We start from the raw sequence: 20365 nt of genomic DNA on the forward strand, positions 1-20365 counted from the left end.
AAATGGTGGGGAATTTTTTTTGACGATTCGAACGCGGAACGAGTTCAATTCGTTCGAATCGAAACTGAAAAATTCATTCAGAAAAATCCCCCCCGAAAAACCTGAAATTCTTTTTTTTGGATAATTTTAAAATCTATTTTTAGACAGAATTTTGATGTGTGTGTAGTTCATTCGAAGAAAAAAAACATATGTCATAATCGATTTTTATGACGACAAATCGATGATGACCGAAATTTCGAAAAATTCAGAAATCATCATCATGAAAATCAAGAAAATTTTCAATTAATTTTTATTACTGCTTCTGTTTGTTGTTGCTGTTTGTGTGTTCCAATTCCACTTCCATCATCATCATCATCATCATAATATTCTGTTTATGGCTGTTGAACATCCAAAAAAAAGAAAAACCAAAACAAACAAATCAAATCAAATGTGCGATTGCGTTCATATATTGGCTACTATATTTTTTCCCATTATTATTAACCGAACCGAACCAGGAATTATAATAATGTTCAACGAAAGAAGAAAATGATGAAGGAAGGAATTATGTTCCACGAATAAAAAATAATGAATGGTGGTGGTGGTGGTCTTTAATGATGTTGAGATTCGATTCGATTTTGAATTCAACAAATTCTCTCTCTATTCATTTCCATCATCATCATCATCACACACATCGTCGTCGTCGTCGATGGCTCAGATCTTCTATATGGGCAGTATACAGCAAGAAATAGGCAAAAAAAACAAACAAACAAAAACCAACCATATCAGAATCACGAAAAACGTAAAGTATAGCAGGAAGGAGAGAAGAAGAAGCAGAAAGAATAGCAGTGATACCGAATATTCTTCGTTTTTTCTCTTGGTCATCATCATCATCATCATCATCATTAAACACGGAGAGAAAAAAAAGAATAAACATCACAACAACAACAACAACAAATCAAGAAAATCTGAATTTTTTTTTCATCCAATTTGGTGATTTTGTAATCGATGATGATTGGCTTATGATCAACCAACAACAACAACAACAACAACAATGGTCAATCAATCGATCAATCATGGATTTTTCAAAATTCAAGAATTCAAAAATTCAATGTTCAAGAATGTTTCTTCTTCATTTCAAATCGATCAATTTTTTTCTCTCTTTCTCTTCAATTGACTGACTGAAATATTGATTTTTTTCACGTTTTTTCGGTTTTTCAACGACGACAACGAATTGATTTTTATTGAAAAAGTTTTTTGTTTCAATTAACGAAAAAAATATGGCATCACATTGTTTTGTTTGTCAATTACCCATTCTATCACATCAAACATGGGATACATGGACATGTGGTCCAGGTATTGGTCCTACACAATCAATATTTACCGATATATTTCATGAAGATTGTTTACATTGTTCAGTTTGTATGACAAGATTAAAACAAGGAAACGGTTCGGCAAAACGTGTTGGTAATAAAATTTATTGTGTTTTACATTTTGGTGATGTTACCGGATCGTTTAGTTCACCCGGTGAAGATTATATAAATAAATTAAGAGATTTTAAACGACAAAGTCTTGGTTGTGCTGAAGCAAGACGTAAATCATCAACAACATTATCGTTTGCCGTACCAGTGCAAGCATGTCCCGGTCAACCATATTGTTCAAAATTTCCACATGATATTAAGCCAACAACTGGTTATTGGATTGAATGTCGTGGTGGTGCTTCACCTGTAAATATTAATGAAATTGCATCCGCTGTATCGGATTCACAATTACAACAAAAACAAAAATTTCAACAACAAAATCGTCCAGCAACATTTGATGCAACTGGAACTAATAATAATGATCCAAATAATAATAATGAAACAGTAACAACAATACATCTTACAAATGAATTGAATTTATTTCAAACTGGTGGTGGTGGTGGATCATCCACACAATCAATGATGATGATGAAACCACCACCAACACCAACTGTTGAAGCCGTTTTAACACGTGGAAGATTAGAACGACAAGATACAATAAAATCTGATTATAATAATGATGATAATAATAATGATGATGGTGGTGGTAATTATGATTTGGATGATGGACGACCAATATCAAAAGATGATTTAGATTTAATGATGGTACGTAAACCATCATTAATGAGTCAACATCAAATATTTCCAAATATAACGATAACAATTGTACAACCATCATCACCACCACCATTATCACCACCATTGAATGATAAAAATAAACATCAACAACATCAACATCAACACCATCAACATCAACAACAATCAACATCATCAATAAAATCATCATCACATCATCATCATCATCATCAATATTCTGTAAAATATAAATCATCATCCGGTGGTGTTAGTAGTAGTGGTGGTGGTGATTGTGTTGATAGTGGTTGTTGTGTTACATCAACAGTAAAAACATCATCAACAAGTCCAGTAAAACAGCCACAATCACCTGGATTTTCATCGATAAAATCTTTGATTATGAATGATGATCCATTTGAATTAATATCATTTGAAGAAGAGATATATGAAAAATATTTTTATGGCCGTGAACATTGGAATTATTTTACAAATGATGAACAATTAGGTCCAGTTATAATGAGCTTAAAACAAGAAACAATTGGTGGTCGTGATCAATTTCGTGTTTTGTTACGAACCATTTCTTATTCATTACATGGATTGGTACCAACATCAGCAATTTGTGCTGATCGTTATGATCGTGAAGCTGTTGTACGAGCACTTGGTGATGAAGCTGGTTTGAAACCGCCATTAGTATTGGGACAATTACCAAGTACACCAGATGAATTGCTCAAATTGGATCAAGTTTTTGTTAAATCTGAACTTAAAGTTGGTGTTATTTATATTCAAGAACATCAATGTAATTCTGAAGAGGCAATTCTTGGTAATCGTCGTGAATCAAGATTATTTTCAGAATTTCTTTCCATTTTGGGTGATCATATTAAACTAAAAGGTTTTGATAAATATAAAGGTGGTCTTGATACAGGTAAATATAGCCAATCAATCAATAAGTTAATTCAATTAATTTTTTTAAACCCTGAATTAGTACATGATCTAACCGGAACTGAATCTGTTTATACATGTTATAAAAATATTGAAATAATGTTTCATGTATCAACAATGTTACCACATGAAGATGGTGATCCACAAAAATTACAGAAAAAACGTCATATTGGTAATGATATTGTTTGCGTAGCGTTTTTGGAAGCAGATGATGCACTGTTTTGGCCTGGTTGTATAAAATCACATTTTCTTCATACATTTATTGTTGTGAAAACAACACCCAGAGAATTGTTACCAGATGAAACACGTAAATATACTGTTGCTGTTGTTTGTCGTGATGAAGTATCAGCATTTAAACCATATTTATGGCATCAATCAGAATTTGAAAAAGTAAATTTTTAAAAATTCAAATTTTTTTCTTTGGTAAACTTATTTCGATTGATTCACAGGGATCACATTTTCGTGAATGGCTTTTGACAAAAATTATCAATGGTGAACGTGCCAGTTATTCATCACCAAAATTTGCTAGGATGCAGGTAATTCTAATTAGTTTAGATTAAGATTCAGTTTCCTATAAAAATGTCTTTTTTTAAAAAAAAGGATCGTACACGTTCACAAATGATGGAAGATATTGTTAATAATCTGGCTAATCATTTGGCCACTGGTCAGATACCAAAACCATATCGTCGTGGTAGTTGGCGTCCAATTGGTCATATGCGTCCATCAAGTCCATTATTAGATTCTGTTCGTGATCTATTTGAAGGTTATGATCAAATTGCTAAAGATTTTGCCAATGCATTTCATGGTAATGCCAAATTATTATGTGATGTTGTTTTCAATGTTATTGGTTCGGCTAATGGTCAACCAATCAATAATAATAATAATAATGGTGGTGGTACAACATCGACAGCAATGTCAATAATTGGACATCCTCATCATCATCATCATCATCATATCGATGGTATCAATTCAAATGTTTCAGGTATCGGTAGTGGTGGTGGTGGTGGTGGCACTAGTGGTGTTCGTCGAATTTATGCTGTACGTGCTATACTTGCTATACGTTCACGGGTATTTCTTGAAATGCTTTATGGATTTGCACCACCCGGACAATCTGGACAATTATTATCACAACAACATCAACAACAAGCAATCGATATGAATTGTACATCAACGACAACAAGTGGAAAAGAATCTCGTCGTAATTCATCGGGAAAATCATCAAGTTCATCATCAAAACGTAGTAGTATAACTGCGGAAACAAAAAATATGATCGCACAATTACCGAAAATTATCGCACCATCAAAAGATAAAGATAAAGATTCGAAAGAAAAAGATTCAAGAAAAGCTTCAACTGTTTCGACTATATCGGCAAATGCATATTCAACAGCATCAAATTCATCAAATTATTCATCAATGTCAACATCGACACAGATAAAAACACCAACTTATCTACAAGTACCTGGATCAAGTGGAAGCAGTGGTAATGTTTTTAAAAATGCATTTAATCGTTTGGTATCTGGATCATGGTCAGGTTGGGGATCAAAAGGTGGCCGTAATGAATCAATGAAACGTTGGCAAAGTGAATCATTTTATGCTAAAATGGATCAAAATGTTGGTGTTGAAGTACCTGGGATTTCAATGTGTGCTGATGTAGCAAAAATTGATCCAAATAAATTAGCACAAACTGAGGTACGGAGATTTGGATTTTGTTGATTTTGATTTTTAATTGGAAAAAATCTCCCTTTTATTTAGTTTACCATAATCGAATTTGATGGCGATACATTTCAATTACTGATTGAATATCTACATTCAGGATCATGTCCATTAACATGTGATACTGTACCGGGTTTAATTTGTGCTGCTGAACATTTTGATCTGCCCGATCTATTACAAGCATGTGTTCATCATACAAAAACACATCTACGTTTAGCATTAGTACCAAGAATGTTATGTCAATTAGAAAATTATTATTGGCGTTATACATCAGCATCACAATTGGTCAATACAATATTAACCTATGTTGATCCAAGAGCTTCCAAATTATTTCAACGTCTTGAATATCTAATGTTATCCGAATCAATGTTGACAACAATTTTATCACGACGAACATTATTAATAACTGAAACATTAAAATTTCAGGTTATGTTACAATGGTCATTATTTAAAGTAACAAAAGGTCATTATATTGGTTTAGAACGACCGGCTACATTAACCCCAAGTGAATCACAAGAATTACAATTAATTATGAATCGTTTAACAAGAGATTTGAAATTGGCAAAAATTCCAGCACAAGATCTTATTAAGGTTTGTTTTTTTTCTCAAATTGATTCAAATTATTCATTTTTTTTTCTCTTTTTAATTACAGATTGTTTTACCATCAAAAACAATAAATAATGATCGCATATTGAATACATTATTACAACAAGCTAGTCAAGGTTTACGATAATAAAAATCAACAACATCAAGATGTTTATTTTTAATCAAAAATCATCATTATTATTTTAAACTATAGAAAAATTATACAGCAATAATTTTATTAATTATCAACGACAGCAAATTGATTCAATTATCGAATCATCATCCATAATTATTTGATCAAAACAAAAACAAAAATCATCATCAGAGTTATTGATGTCATATCGATATTTCCATTATCCAGATCATCTAAAAACGTTGTACGTCCATCAAAATCGCCATCAAATTGAATTCAAGCCGCCATACTGTGAACATTGGAAAATTTCTATTTAAAAAAAACAGAAAAAAATGAAACGAGCTTTGAATTATTTTTTGCACAACAAAGAAAAAACAACAAAAATTCTTGTATTTTTTTCCAAAATTTTTTCATCATCATCATCATCATATGATGATGATCTCTTTCGATTTACTCTTCCTTAATATTTTTTTTCTCAATATCCTCAAACTTAAAAATTAACTTAATCTCCTATTTTGTTGCTGATGTGTCCCCAATAACATACAAATTTTACCTAGATATCGATAGAAGACATATCTCTTGTTGGCCTTGGATTATTCATCAATTCAAGTTACACACACCATATACTACTACTATCCACCCAACATTTACCCTTTTTTAAAACCAAATTTGCTTAACGAAAAAAAAAAATTTTCTGAATCCGAACCATTCGAAAAAAAATCCTATCATCATTATCATCATCATCATTCACCCAAAATGAATCATATCAATTTTATTGAAAAGAAAAGAAATCCTGTAAATAACTTTTTATTTGTTCTTTCTCTGTGCTAAATCTGTATTTATTTTTATTTTTTTTGTTTTCGTTTCTCTCCGATTCTATCCGTTTTTTCACTTTTTTTGTTCTTTTTTTCGACTAACAAAAACAAAACAAAAATTCTGTGATTATCTCCCACTCTCTTTTCCAAAAATGAATTTTTCTCTTTTCTGTTGTTCCAGCCAATATTTTTCCAAGAAAAAAAAGCCCACAAAAATCAAATATAAAAAAAAATAAATAAAAAATATTTGTCAAGCCAAATTGTTTGGTGTAGCCAAATTTTGAAAATGAAAACTTTTTTTTAAAAAAACAAAATTTGGTTGTTCTTTACCAGGCTTGTTTTTTGATTTAGGAGAATTGTATCAGCGTATTATGATGATTTTCTTTATGGAAAACAATGATACGCTTTCTTTGATTCTCCAATTCGAGAAATTTTTTTTTTTTACAAAAAATAAACACTTACATTGAATTTGAATAGGAATTGATTCGTTTTTCAAACCAAATTCCGAATGAAAATGTTCAGAAAAAAAATGATATATTCCATTGGTTTGGATCATTTTTTTCTTTCTTTATTTCTGCTTTGAATCCTTGTTCATGGTAAATATCTTGCATAATCAGCAAACAATGTTGATTTACGTATAGATGTATCCCAAAATTTTTGTACCGATTGAAACCATTGATATTCAGAATGATAATTAATCGATGCACATGATTGTTCTAGATTTACTAATGAACGTGAATTTGGTGGCCGCAATACTTTATTAATTAATCGTTGTTCATCATTATGTATAAAATCCATTTGAACATTAGGCCCAAGGATTGTTTCAATAAAACGTCGAAATTTTGTTTCAAAATTCATTGCCATTGTATACGATGATGATGATGATCGTCGTTGTTGTTCCAAATCATTATTGGTTGTTGATTTACTTGTTGTTGTACGAAAATATATTATTAAATTTGTTTTAGCCATTAATGCATCACCAACCATCATTAATGATGTGGCTAATAATTTAAAAAGATTAACATCCAAACAAAATGAATCCATTACGATTATCAAATGATCCGATATTGATAATAAAAATGTTAACATTTGTAATGAATAAATGAATGCAAAATTTTCTGTTTCACCAATATCAAAACCAACTACTTGTGAAAATATTGGTGTTGACATTTGATTTGAATTATAAAAATGTTTTGTTCCGGTCAATGTTGATGATCCACTATTTGAATTCATTGCTGAATTATGATGATTATTTTGGCTACCACTAGCACCAGCAGTAGCAATTGCACCTGATGAACCAAATTTTTCCGTATTAATTCGTATAAGATTTTCCAATACAGAAGCACTTAATAATGGCTAATTTTTTTTGTTGGAAAGAAAATTATCAAATCAAAAATCATTCAAATTAAAAATAAAACCAAACCTGTGTATCCAATAGAAATAAACGTTCACATGTAATATGCATATCAATACCATTTGTTACATGATTTAATGGTGTTTCACGATTTTTTTCCGACATCATTTTCCTTGTTTCAAATACATTAAATTGTGCTAATGAATTTAATAATGATGATTTTCCAACACCATCTAAACCAACAGCAGATACAATTGAAAAACTTTGACCACAACCACCAATGTTAGCACCACCACCACCACCAAATATTCCTTGCTTTGACGATGATGATGATGGACCATTATTCGAAGTTGTTGACAATGTCGTCGGATTAAGATCAGGCAATAGCCATGATGATGTATCCGATGATTGTTGTTGAATAAAATTAAATTCAAAATCAATAATTTTCATATATTTTGGTTTGTTAACGGCAGTTGTCGTTTCCGATTGAACGACGTTATTATTAATTCTTAATGTTTGAATTTGCTTGACAAAATTTTTGTCCAAAATCGATGGTCTTGGTTTAACAACAACTGAAACATTGTTCGATGTTGAATTTCGATCTGTATCCTGATCATGTTGTTGACTTGAAGTTGCATCATTTGATGATGATGATGTAAGTTTATTCGATTTGGCTAAAATTTTTACCGCTGGTATTGCTGTTGTTTCATTATCTTTGGTTTGTTCAGAATTTGTTTTATGATACCAATTTCGTGAACGATGATTATCCTGATTATTACGTATTCGTTGTTGTTGTTGGTGATGATAATGATGTTGATGATTTGATGAATTGGAAAAATTTTGCCGTTGTTTTATTCGTCGATATGACGATGATGATTGTTTTGGATTAGTTTCGGAATCCATTTTTTTTGCTTTTTTCAGCGAAAATCACAATGAACATTCGATAAACATCATCATCATCATTTTGATTGTCCGAATAATTTTATTTCCGGATAAAGACTTAAAGATTTTTGGGGGAAAAAGATAAACAAAAATATTACACGTGAGTTTTTGTATTGGAACAAAACGAAAAACGAAACATTCAATGATAAACTCATGGAAAGAACACAACAGAAAAAATTCTGGACCCAAGATGAATGCCATCTATCGTTGTTGGATGCAAGTTGACATTTCATCATTGATCATGGTACCGTTCAAATATAATGTTTTTCGATTTTCTGAATGTTCTTGTTGACCAAACACCACGTATGATCATCCAGGTGATTTGACGTTGGCAAAAAATTTTTTTAAAATCAATTTTAATTTTTTTAAAATCTTAAACAAACGACAAACAATGAATCCAAAAAATCGTGGAATAAATGATGATTTTTGGTCGCCGCAACCGCCATCATCATCATCATCGATTCCACCATCATCATATGATTTTGGACAATTTAATTATTCATCGGATTTTGATTCATCATCTATGGCTCAATCGAATCAATATTTTAATCCAGCAATGAATCAAACAACAACAACAACAACAACATTTACACCAAATTATGATTATAATATTGGTACAGGTGGTACGGATAAACTTGCTGATCCTTATGCTGATGAACCACCATTATTAGAAGAATTGGGTATAAATTTCGAACATATCGTACAGAAAACATTGGCCGTTTTAAATCCATTCATACAAACTGATCCATCAATTCTGATGGATGCTGATTTAGCTGGTCCACTTGTTTTTGGTCTTTTATTCGGTAGTTTTCTTTTGTTAAGTGGAAAAATTCATTTCAGTTATATTTATGGTTTTGGTGTTTTTGGTTGTATATTAATCTATTCATTATTAATGTTAATGTCACCACCAAATATAACAATAACAGCTGTTTGTACTGTTTCCATACTTGGATATTGTCTTTTACCAATGGTATTTCTTTCTGCATTATCAATATTTTTCGGTCTGCAAACATTACTGGGTAATATTATTACCGGTACGGTTATACTTTGGTGTTCATTATCGGCATCAAAATTATTTGTCACTGCTTTGGCAATGACAAATCAACAGGCATTAGTTGCATATCCATGCATACTATTTTATGGTGTTTTTGCATTGTTAACACTTTTTTAAACAATAAAAAAATTTTCCCAACAAATGTTTGTAAATAAAATAAAAAATGATAAAAATCTTTTTCAAAAATTTTATAACCGATGGCCGGTTTTTTTTATTATTAAAATTGACAGAGAAAAACATGCAATTGGCACTGTATACAATGGGTTGTTGAGTATAATCAAAATAATAAAAATAAAAAATCCTGTTTTTTTTTATTATCAAAATGTTTGAATCACCGTTGAATTTATCTAATATTTTCTTGCCGGTATTGATCAAGATTTTTTCAAATTATGTATGATGGTGGTTGTATTGTTGCTGTTGTTGTTGTCGTTGATGTTGATGTTGATAATAAATGATAAGTGAATCAATAATTTGTTGCTGTACATTTAATGATTCAAGATGTTGTAGATAAGATTGAACTAAATGTGAAAATGACCAAACAATTTTTTTCTTCTTATCATTATTTTCATCATCATCGGTACAATCACCATCGTTGCCGTTAACCATATTGTTCGATGTTTGTTGTTGTTGATCTTGATTTTCAAGCCATATTTTTAATATTCTATCATTATCATCATCATCATCTTGTTGTTGTTGAACAATATCATCGTGATGGACATTATTATTATCATTGATTGTCATCATTGATTTGATTCGGTTAAACAATTGTTCCGATGACCATTGATCAAGATGATGATGATGATGATGGTTAATAGTGATTTTATCGAATGATGAACAATAACGTTGTATTAGACGATTGATAAACATCGAACATCGTTGTTGTATTGCTACACATAAATTATATGCTGCATTCATTTGTCCATTCAATTGTAATAACCGTTCATGTTTTTTCATTTCATCTTGTTTATCATCATCATCATTATTATTATGATCACTATCAATATTTTTGATTTGTTGTTGTATGGAAAATATTAATCGAATAATTCGTACCATATCGATGCATAAAATATCCATTTTATTTGATAGATTTGAATCCAAATCCATCAATATTTGACGAATAAATTGGCCAATTCTTTTTTCAAATATTAATAAATCTTTTCCGATACGATTTGATTCCATTCGTAATAAATTCAAACGTGAAAGTAGACGATTTTTATGTTTACGTATCTGATCAATGTGTAATAATTCTTCATTGATTTTTATTTCCTCATCATCATCATCATCTCGTGAACAACAATCGGTTGTCATTATCGATAACATTCGTTCACCACAATCATCATCATCCTCATCATCATCATCAATATTGGTTTCATTCAAATTGAATACAACAATCAACATTGGTATTAATTGACTAAAATCTAATGATGGCCAAAATTGTTTTAAATCTAAACCTAATCGTTTGAATAATGAATACAATGATGATAATAACGATTGATTACGGTTATTATTATTATCATCAGCATCATCGTTTTTATTATGACAACCATTATTTGTGAATGATGGTGGTGGTGGAAGGGGAAAATCATTGGATGATGATGATGATGATGGAAAATATTTTGTTGGTGATTGTTGTTGCTGTGTTTTATGATTTATTATTGATGGAAATTTTTGCTGCTGTTGTTCAACATTGTTAGAATCGATTTCAGCCTTGATATCCTAGATAATTTTATTGAATTGAAAAAAAGATTTTTCATTAAATAAACACAAAAAAAATTTATTGACTTAATAATAATATTTTACCTTGAATTTGATTATATTATTATTATCTTGATTTTTATTATTATTGTTGACATATGATGTAGATGTTTGCATTTCATTTAATAAAGATGATGATGATAATGATGGACAGGATGATAATTGATACTGTGAATTTTTAACTCTTACCACTCCAATGTCCCCTCTGAGGGGACATTTTCCATTAGAATTTTTTTGTCTGGAGTGGTAAGGGTTAATAATACAATTTTCACCTGTTTCTTCTTCTTCATTTTTTTGTTGTTTATTATTGATTCGATTTTTTTTCTTTTCTTTTTGTCGTAAATAAAATTCATAAACAGCACGTTTCTGTATTTCTTTAATATTTTTGGTATTTGTTGTTGTTTGATATGATTTTGGTGGCAATATTGGCGGCAGTGGATGATGAGGAGAAGAAAGAGAATTTGTCAAAATTGTTTGAGATCCAGAATTCATTTGCGACGGTGATAATGATGATTTAGTCAATGAATTTGTTGTTTCTTGTCGAACCACCTGTTGAATACGATGACTATGAACAATTTGTGCTGGAATTGTCGAAGATGACGACGACGATGATGATGATGATGTTATTGATGAATATTGATGATTTTTCGATGACTGTGGTGATGATAAGCTCAATTCTATTTGATTATCATATGGATTTTCTTCCAATCGTAATTGTTGTTGTTGCTGTTGTTTTTTACGTCTCATTTTTGGATACAAATCATATGACCAATGTTGTATATAATCATTTGATTTGAAATTTGTTTTCATTTTGATTGATTGTTGATCACAGTGTTGATTAATTACAGGTAATTGGCAGTGAATGGAACGTTTTTCAATATTTAAATGATTTTCGGGTAAACTTGAATAACGAATCGGTGGTGTTGGTGGTGGTGATTCTACAGCAGCTGCTGTTGCTTCTTGAATTCGTATTGGAGTTTCGGGTGAACATGATGATGAAGATGATGATGATGGCAATGAAGATGAACTATGATTATGATGATCATCATTTATCGAATGATTCAATGAAGAATAATTTGTTGGAGAATCAAAGCTATAAAAGAATAAATTATATTTTTGGAATAAAAATGGGCAAAAAAATTTCAATTTTACCTTTTATGACTTAGATTAGAATCAATTGAATCAGATTTTGAATGATCATCGTTAATAATCATCATTTGATTTCCTATATTTCGATGATTATCATTAGATCTATTATTCAACAATATACCATATCCACCAGAAGTTGATATCATATTTATCATTGATGAATGATGATGATGATTTTGTTGTTGTTGTCGTTGAGAAATTGTTGTTGTTGATCCACGTGCTACACTAACCAATGTTGATGATGATGATTCATAACCAGAATCTTTAGTTAATTTACGTGCAGGATCAGGAAATATATGATGATGATGATGATGATGATGATTGTTATGTTTATGATGATAATGATTTGATGATTGGCTTCTATTTTGTACATTTTCATAAATACGTGATTGATTCAAATTATTATTATTATTATTATTCGATTTCGATGATGATTCGGACATCATTAATATATCATCTGAAGATCGATGACATGACTGTGAATAATCTATTGATGTATTATTCGTAGTAACTGTAGCATAACAAGATGAATATCTTTGTGTTTGCTTTGAACATTCTGAATTAATAATCGTTTGTTGTTGTTGTTGTTGTTGTTGTTCACCATTATTATTATTATTATTATTGTTACCAAACAATAATATCGATACGCTTGAACGTCGTTTATTTTTCCAATTTGAAGATGATCGAACCGTCGATGGCAAATGATTTTGTTGATATTTATGATTTGGTGAATATTTTGGTTGTTTTTCCATTAATGAGATTGAATTTGATTCATTATTAACAACTGTTGTTGTTGGTTCACAATATTCGTTGGCAATTTTCATTGTTGTTTCATGTAGTGATGATGATGATTGAAATTCCTTATTTATCAACATCATTTCATTCGATGTTTGCTGCTGCTGTGATGATGGTTTTATAGAAGTCCAACTATCATTACCAATCTTGGATTTCATCGATGACGATGATGATGTTATGGCCTGTTTCGTAAGCAATTGTCTTGGTTTAGTTGGATTATCTATGTCATGTCATAAAGAAAAACAAATGAAAAAGACCAAAAAGAAAATCCAATTAATATAATAAATGTGAGTGTAATGTCAAAGATATTCATCATTATTTTAGTCACATCTTTACAACAACATCAACGATATTTTAGTAAAAAAAACATACTTAAATGAATGGCAGTGAAACCGTAAATGGCATCTTCTTCATCAACATGTATAACCATAGCCGACGATGATGATGTTGATGACAATGTTTTTGATCCATTATGGTGACCATCACTATCATTATTATCATCATCATCAACATCATCACTATTATTATTATCATTAAACGTAGGTGTAGTATTAGTATTATTAACATTAACATTTTCATCAGTGATGATGACACCATTCATCAACATTCGACAATGTTTATTATTCTTATTATTATGTTCTGATGTTTTTAACAATGTTTTTTTCGCTGTTGTTGTCGTTGTCATAGATGATGTTGATGGTGAACATTTATTATTATTATTATTAAACAGGCTAAAACTTGCCGATGGTGGCCTACATAAAATGAAATGAAATGGAAAAAGAAAAAGATTGCCATTTATATAAACACATAAATCATCATATTTGCACAAAATATAATGTTTTCATTTTTCAATATATATATAAAATACCTTGGTGATTTATCTTTATTTTTTCTATTCAAATTTGATTTGATTAATGAACGACGAAAATTTGTAACACGTTCAAATAGGCTTGATATCGATGTTGATGAATTTGTTTGTTGTTGTACATGTGATGATTGGCAAGGTAATGATGATAATATTGTCGTTGGAGATGATAATTGATCAATATCATCACCATCATCATCGTCGATATCATCAAGATTGGTCATTGTCAATGTTGCCGATGCGGATGTGGATGATCCAGATGTAGATGCGGATGATGATGAAGATGATGGAATAATTTGATGATTCGATATAGCCATCGTTGCCATCTTGTTCAATTAATCAATCAGATTCTATTAGAAAAATAGATAGAAAAAAATTATTCGAACCAAAAAGAATTTCCAAGAAACATTAGGAGAAAAAAAGAAGAGAATATTTACGGAAAAGATCACAAAACAACAACATAAGTAATAATTAGCTCGAATAATAAATTCAAAATTTTTGCTCCCGATTTATTTCGGTCCAAATCAGAACAACAAGAAAAAATACAATGGTGAAATGATTGTTGTTTGTTTGTTTAGTTTGGTCAACTACAACAACAACAACAACAAGACAGAAAAAAAAACATCATCATAATGATGATTTAAACAACAAAATGAGTTATTGTTGTTTGAAAATGTTTCATTCATTCATTCATTCATTCAATCATTTCATTTTGTTTCGTTCGTGTTTTTCTTTTTTCTGTGAATTTTTCATTGTTTATTTGTTGTTTTTTTGCTGTCATGTTATTTTATTCGAATGAAAACAAAACAAAAACAAAAAAAAACAAAGGCTAACTGCTGTGTAAAAAAGATCTAAATTTAATTTTTTTTTCTGTTTTCTCATCTCATTTTATTCAATTCACACACACAATTATAGTAATTTTACTGATATATAAGCCGCATATACAATGTATAAGCCGCATCAAGAAAGGATTAATCAAAATTTTCAAAAAAAAAATTCACTATGGAAAATGTCATAATCATCAACCTAACCTCACTGAACTATGAATTACAGTCATATAGTCATCAACCTAACCTCACTGCAGTATGAATCACAGTCATATGGTCATCAACCTAACCTAACCTAACCTCACTGCAGTATGAATCACAGTCATATGGTCATCAACCTAACCTAACCTAACCTCACTGCTGTATGAATCACAGTCATTAACCTAACCTCACTCAACTATGAAAAATGTCAAAAAATTTAATTTTTTTTTTAATTTCACAGATAATTTATTTAGCCTAATAAACATTGATCAATTCATCATTATCATCATCATCATCATACAATCTATCACCGAAAAAACACCGGAAGAATGTTAAACACAATTTTAAGAAAAAAAATGTTTTTTTTTCAGTGGAAAACGAAAGCAAAAAATTTCCATCCTGGATCGATAAGGAAAATCACACATACGGAACAATAACAACAACAAAACAGGGGAAAAAAACAACAGAAAAAAAAACAATTGGCCTATGCGAACATACACGAGCTTTTCGGCTTAATGAGCTTAATGATAATGATGATGATGATGATAATTTTGAAAAAACAAGAAATACATACATCTTTTTTATCCCCTCACCTCCATTTTAGATGATCATGATGAATTATAAACGATTTGAACAGGTTTTTTGTTTTAAAAAGAAAACGAAACGAAAAAAAAATTCATTGTTATTTTTCATAAAATGTTGTTGTTGATCATTGTTGATTTGTCGTCGTTGGATAGATTTTTTTTCTGTTGATCTGATTTTCAGAAATTCAAAGATTTTGTTTTGTTTTTTGAATACAATCGATGAAAATTTAGTCGATGATGATGATGATGATCAATAATGAGATTTGACTGACCACTACCATTACCATCATTATCATTTACGATGATCATGGATTTGGAACAGTAATCAGGTGATTTAATCGAATTTGAATAAATTTTCTTTTTTTAAAGAAAATTCAATTTCAGTTTCAGTTTGTATTCAAATTTGATTTTAATGATGCCGGGTTGATTTGCTCCGGAAAATTGATCTATTTAAATTCATTTTATTCAGTCACAATAAGATCGATTGATCGATCGATCGATTCATTGATTTGTATATCAACAACGATGATAATTGTCGTCATCAAATGAATGAATGTCAAAATTCGAACGTTTTTCAAAACGTTCGAAACGGTTTCTGCTATTTCAACCGATTTTGGATAGCTCAAAATCCTATCTATTTCTACCCAGCGTTTAAGTTTTTTCTTTGTTCTTTTCAAAAAAATTTCAAATTAAATTACAGCAGCAGCAAAAAAAACTTTCGCTAAATTTATATTTATAGAAACCAGCCATCATTTTAAATCATTATCATAATGATGATGATGATCAGGTAAACGAAAGAAAGAAAGAAAAACGACAACAAAAAACAGGACTTGATGATGATGATTTGAATGAATTTGAAAATGGAAAAAATAACAAATTTAAATTCAATTTCAATTTCCAAATCATCACCCTTTTGATTCATTTTGATTTATGATGACATGATGATGATGAAATGATGGCAACTTCTGTCAACTTTTTTGATTTTATTGGATTTTTTGAATGGAACATTATCATGTACGTAACATCATTTATGAAAAGAAGATTCGAATCTTTTTTTGTGTTCGATCGAACATTATCAAAAAAAAAAAATCGAATGTTTTTTTTTGTTGCTTTGTTGATTTCATCATCATCATCATTATCGATCCGATTTTATCGATCCGATTTTATCGATCGATCGATTAAATCGATTCTATTATTAGTAAAATAAATAAAATCTTTGATCATTATCGTTATCATCATGAATTTGATCTAGATTTTCTATCAATCAATCAATCAATCAATCAACTGAAGAGAAATTTGAAATGTCTTTTGGATCAATATGGAACATTTTATTTTCCCAAAAAACAATTTCTTCTGTCCTGAAATAATAATGTAAATAAATTCAATCCTTTCATAATTGAAAATGAATTTTGATTCAAGGTTTTTTATTTCGTTTTCTTCCAAAATTTCGAAACAACAACAACAGGTAGCATTGATTCAATCAATCAAATCAAATCAAACAAGGTAATTTCATTTTTTTTAATCAAATAAAATAATAATAATAAAAACATTACTTACCATCAACGTCATCAAACAGACAAATTGTCACAATCACATCAAGTAAAATGTCATGAAAATGGTCTTCAAATCATGTTTCAATGAAAAAAAAAATTGATTTTTTTGTACACAATTACCATTACATCACAAATAAATATCGATTATCATCATTCTGAAGAGAAAGAAGAAATTGATTGATTTTATTGATCAAATGCACGAACACAGACAAACGTTATCTATAATCGATCATCATCATCATAATCACAATAAAACATCATTTCGACATTGGTCAACAGAAAAAATAATGTCAATCAGACATTTTTATTCGTGAATGATGCAGAAGAAATGGGCGAATAGAAAAAAAAATTTGACAATCGATGATCGATTCGAATCTTTGGCAAAAAAAATGAACAAAAATTCACATTTGATTTTCTACCTGTTTGGATTTCAAAAAGGTCAATTTTTGTTCGGTCGAAGATTATTGGTTGAGTTCAATGGATTATTATTCCGATGATGATGATGATGATGATGATTACCGTGAATCTTCAACAACAACAACAAAAAAAAACGGATAATTTTCGAAATGGTCACCCGAAAAAAAAATCCTACACCATTGTTATTATCAGATGATAATGATATTGATGATGATGATGGGTTTCGTTCTGGTCAACCAAAACAACAACAACAACCGTTGATCAAACCAAATTCCAAGATGAGCATCAAAAACAACAATACAACAACAAAAAAAAATCGAATGTTTTTTCGAGAAATGTGATTCGAAAACCAAAATAAAAAGAAGATTATTTGGTTGGTTTGTTTCAATCACAACAACAACAACAGCAAAACAGGCCAACAATCGACGACGACAACAACAACTGAAAAAAAAAAATATTTTCGATTCGTAAAAAAAAGCTTTTTTTCAACTTTAACTTCAACTTCGACACACACAGACACAGGTTTCTCTCTGTGTTCTCGCAAAACAACAACGAAATCCAAACGAAATTCCTTGTCGAAATACAGAAAGCAACAGCAGCCAGCCAGCCAGCCGAATGAAAAACAAGATAAAGAAGCTTCAAGTTCTCTCTGTTTCTCTTCATTCATTTACTTCTTCTTTCGTTTTTTATTTCCACCAAATTTTTTTTCTGTTCATGGATGAATTGAATTGTGAACCAAGTGTTTTTTCGTGAAATTTTGACCACCACCATGGTCTTTTTTTGTTTGTTTGTTTGTTTGCCATATGAGAATTCATTCATTCCAAATTTTTTTTGGAATGAATGAATGAATGAAGAGAGAGAGAGAGAAAATCTTTCTGTTTTCTTTTTTTTTGGAGAAAAACCCGGCTTCAACAATGGAACAACAATTAATTATTGTTTAGTAGTAGTAGTGGTTAGTAGTAACAGGTAGTAACCACCATCAACACTTTGATTGGAATTTTGGATTGATTAAATGAAAAATTCAAGATTAATTCCAATTAAATTTAGTTAAATTTAACTACATTATTATTATCATCATCGTTGAAAAGTGATCATATACCACCATCACATCACCGCCATAGCAACCAACAAACTACCTGAACTTTTACCTGATCTGTTGACCTTTTTTTTTGTTTGCTGATGTTTGGCCTAGGCCAAGCAAGTAGACAAAAAAAAAATTCTTGTTCGTTTGTTTGTGGTATGAAGCCAGAAAAAAATGTTTTTTTTTGATTTAATATTTTTTTTTATTAGTTTTGATTTTGTAGAAGTGGCCAGAAAGAAAAACATCATTTGATTTTTTTTTGTTGATGTTTTGACTGACTGACTGACTGAATGCCATAAGTAATGACCTGAAACTTCTTGTTGGCCGTCGTCGATCGTCGACTATGGATTCGACATCAACAACAAGTGGTGGTAATGGTAATGGCAGAGGGATAAGCTCAAAAGATGATAATAATAATGATGGCCGAAGAGAAGTATAAGAAAAAAAACTTGTTTATTATTATTATTTAGCATCAATTTTTTGTTTTCTTGGTTAAGGTTCATGATATTTTTGTTTTTTTTTCTTTGAATATAAAAAAACATGTTTTCGAGCTTCCTCACGAATTTTTTTCGGTTTTTTTATTCATTTCATTCAGTTTGAATAATGAGACCAAGGAAAACAAGAACAAGAAATGAAATGAATGGAAAAAAAATTTTTCGGAAAATTTTCCAGAATTTTTCCAGAAAACAAAAAACAAAATTCTTTTCTCGGTTAGAATCAGAAGCCACCGGGATGATGATCTTTGAGAAAAAAAAATCTCAAAGATCATCATCATCATCATGGTTCATTGATTTCTTTAAATTGTTTTTTCTATTATCACCATCATCATCAGCAACAGAATTTTTTATTTTTTCTTAAAATTACGTCTGGCTGTAAGAAGGTTAAAGGTCATTATCATCATCATCATCATCATCATCATGAATGAAATTTTCTCACCACAACCATCACCATCATAATAATAATTATTGTTATTATTATTTAAAAATATTAAGAATATCATCATCATAAAATAAATTCTAGTCACGATTAAATAAATAAGAAATGGGAAAAAGAAAAAAAAGATTTTCGTCAAAAACACCTTTGGTTTTCCGGGAAAATTCTCTACAATTTTTAATCGCTTCAAGTTTTAATTTTGTTTTTTTTTCATATAATTTCGTTGCCAACAACAAGATAAGATCTTTTCTGGTTTTTTTTATGACCAAAAAAAAGAAATTCTTTCATTTTTTTTTTGCAAACGAAAAATTGTTTGATGAGATTCCGACTTGACAGAAAAGGAAAAAATTTCAGGTTCAATTTAGCAGTGGTGGTGACAATTCAACAGGTGTGCGTGTGTGAAAAATTTCTTCTAAATTTTTTTTTCACATTATTAAACAAAAGAGTTAAGAAGGGTTTGAGATTCAGGAGAGTAGTTTCCACCTGAGAACTTTCGGTATTTTTGCTTTTTTTTTGATTTATTTTATCTGCGAAAAAAAATCTTTTTGTTTTGTTTCGAAAAGCTTCGCTGATCAAAAATTTCGATTATTATTGTCATGAA

The 20365-nt window shown here is 29.9% G+C and overlaps 4 protein-coding genes and 1 long non-coding RNA gene across 9 annotated transcripts; 3 read left to right on the top strand and 2 right to left on the bottom strand.

Annotated features, from left to right (window-relative positions):
- Nucleotides 1–58: 58 nt before the first annotated feature.
- LOC113797040 (uncharacterized) lies at nt 59–6532 on the top strand. Its single transcript, XM_027347352.2, has 6 exons — nt 59–2991; nt 3052–3398; nt 3458–3544; nt 3609–4697; nt 4761–5312; nt 5374–6532. Exons 1-6 carry the CDS (start codon nt 1257–1259, stop codon nt 5452–5454), a joined length of 3891 nt encoding a protein of 1296 aa, XP_027203153.1. The 5' UTR covers nt 59–1256; the 3' UTR covers nt 5455–6532.
- LOC113797043 (uncharacterized) lies at nt 5439–8737 on the bottom strand. Its single transcript, XM_027347356.2, has 3 exons — nt 7678–8737; nt 6717–7610; nt 5439–5748 (listed from the first exon to the last, which is right to left on the bottom strand). The coding sequence occupies exons 1-2, from the start codon at nt 8509–8511 to the stop codon at nt 6846–6848; spliced, it is 1599 nt and encodes a 532-aa protein (XP_027203157.2). The 5' UTR covers nt 8512–8737; the 3' UTR covers nt 5439–5748; nt 6717–6845.
- Nucleotides 8738–8814: 77 nt separating this feature from the next.
- On the top strand, nt 8815–10264 carry Yip1d1 (Yip1 domain-containing 1). The gene has a single exon (XM_027347322.2). The coding sequence runs from the start codon at nt 8942–8944 to the stop codon at nt 9719–9721; it is 780 nt and encodes a 259-aa protein (XP_027203123.2). The 5' UTR covers nt 8815–8941; the 3' UTR covers nt 9722–10264.
- LOC113797039 (uncharacterized) lies at nt 9992–17448 on the bottom strand. Of its 5 annotated transcripts, none has more exons than XM_027347348.2 (7): nt 17338–17429; nt 15771–15789; nt 14172–14518; nt 13676–14055; nt 12512–13523; nt 11405–12452; nt 9992–11320 (listed from the first exon to the last, which is right to left on the bottom strand). In XM_027347348.2, the coding sequence occupies exons 3-7, from the start codon at nt 14492–14494 to the stop codon at nt 9992–9994; spliced, it is 4092 nt and encodes a 1363-aa protein (XP_027203149.2). In that variant the 5' UTR covers nt 14495–14518; nt 15771–15789; nt 17338–17429. The 5 variants fall into 5 exon arrangements, with proteins under 5 accessions (XP_027203149.2, XP_075677446.1, XP_027203147.2 ...); XM_075821331.1 differs by lacking the exons at nt 15771–15789; nt 17338–17429 and adding an exon at nt 14606–14800 and having other exon boundaries at nt 11405–11537; nt 11613–12452; XM_027347346.2 differs by lacking the exon at nt 15771–15789 and having other exon boundaries at nt 17338–17448.
- On the top strand, nt 17154–19390 carry LOC142645326 (uncharacterized). Its single transcript, XR_012846493.1, has 3 exons — nt 17154–17283; nt 17357–18987; nt 19041–19390. It is a non-coding gene; the product is annotated as an uncharacterized LOC142645326 (long non-coding RNA).
- Nucleotides 19391–20365: the final 975 nt, after the last annotated feature.

Source organism: Dermatophagoides pteronyssinus, unplaced genomic scaffold (assembly GCF_027571235.1).
Source record: "Dermatophagoides pteronyssinus isolate colony J.1.1.1.1 unplaced genomic scaffold, Derpt_VIB-CSIC_2022.12 sq0009, whole genome shotgun sequence".
In the NCBI taxonomy this organism is placed as follows: domain Eukaryota; kingdom Metazoa; phylum Arthropoda; class Arachnida; order Sarcoptiformes; family Pyroglyphidae; genus Dermatophagoides; species Dermatophagoides pteronyssinus.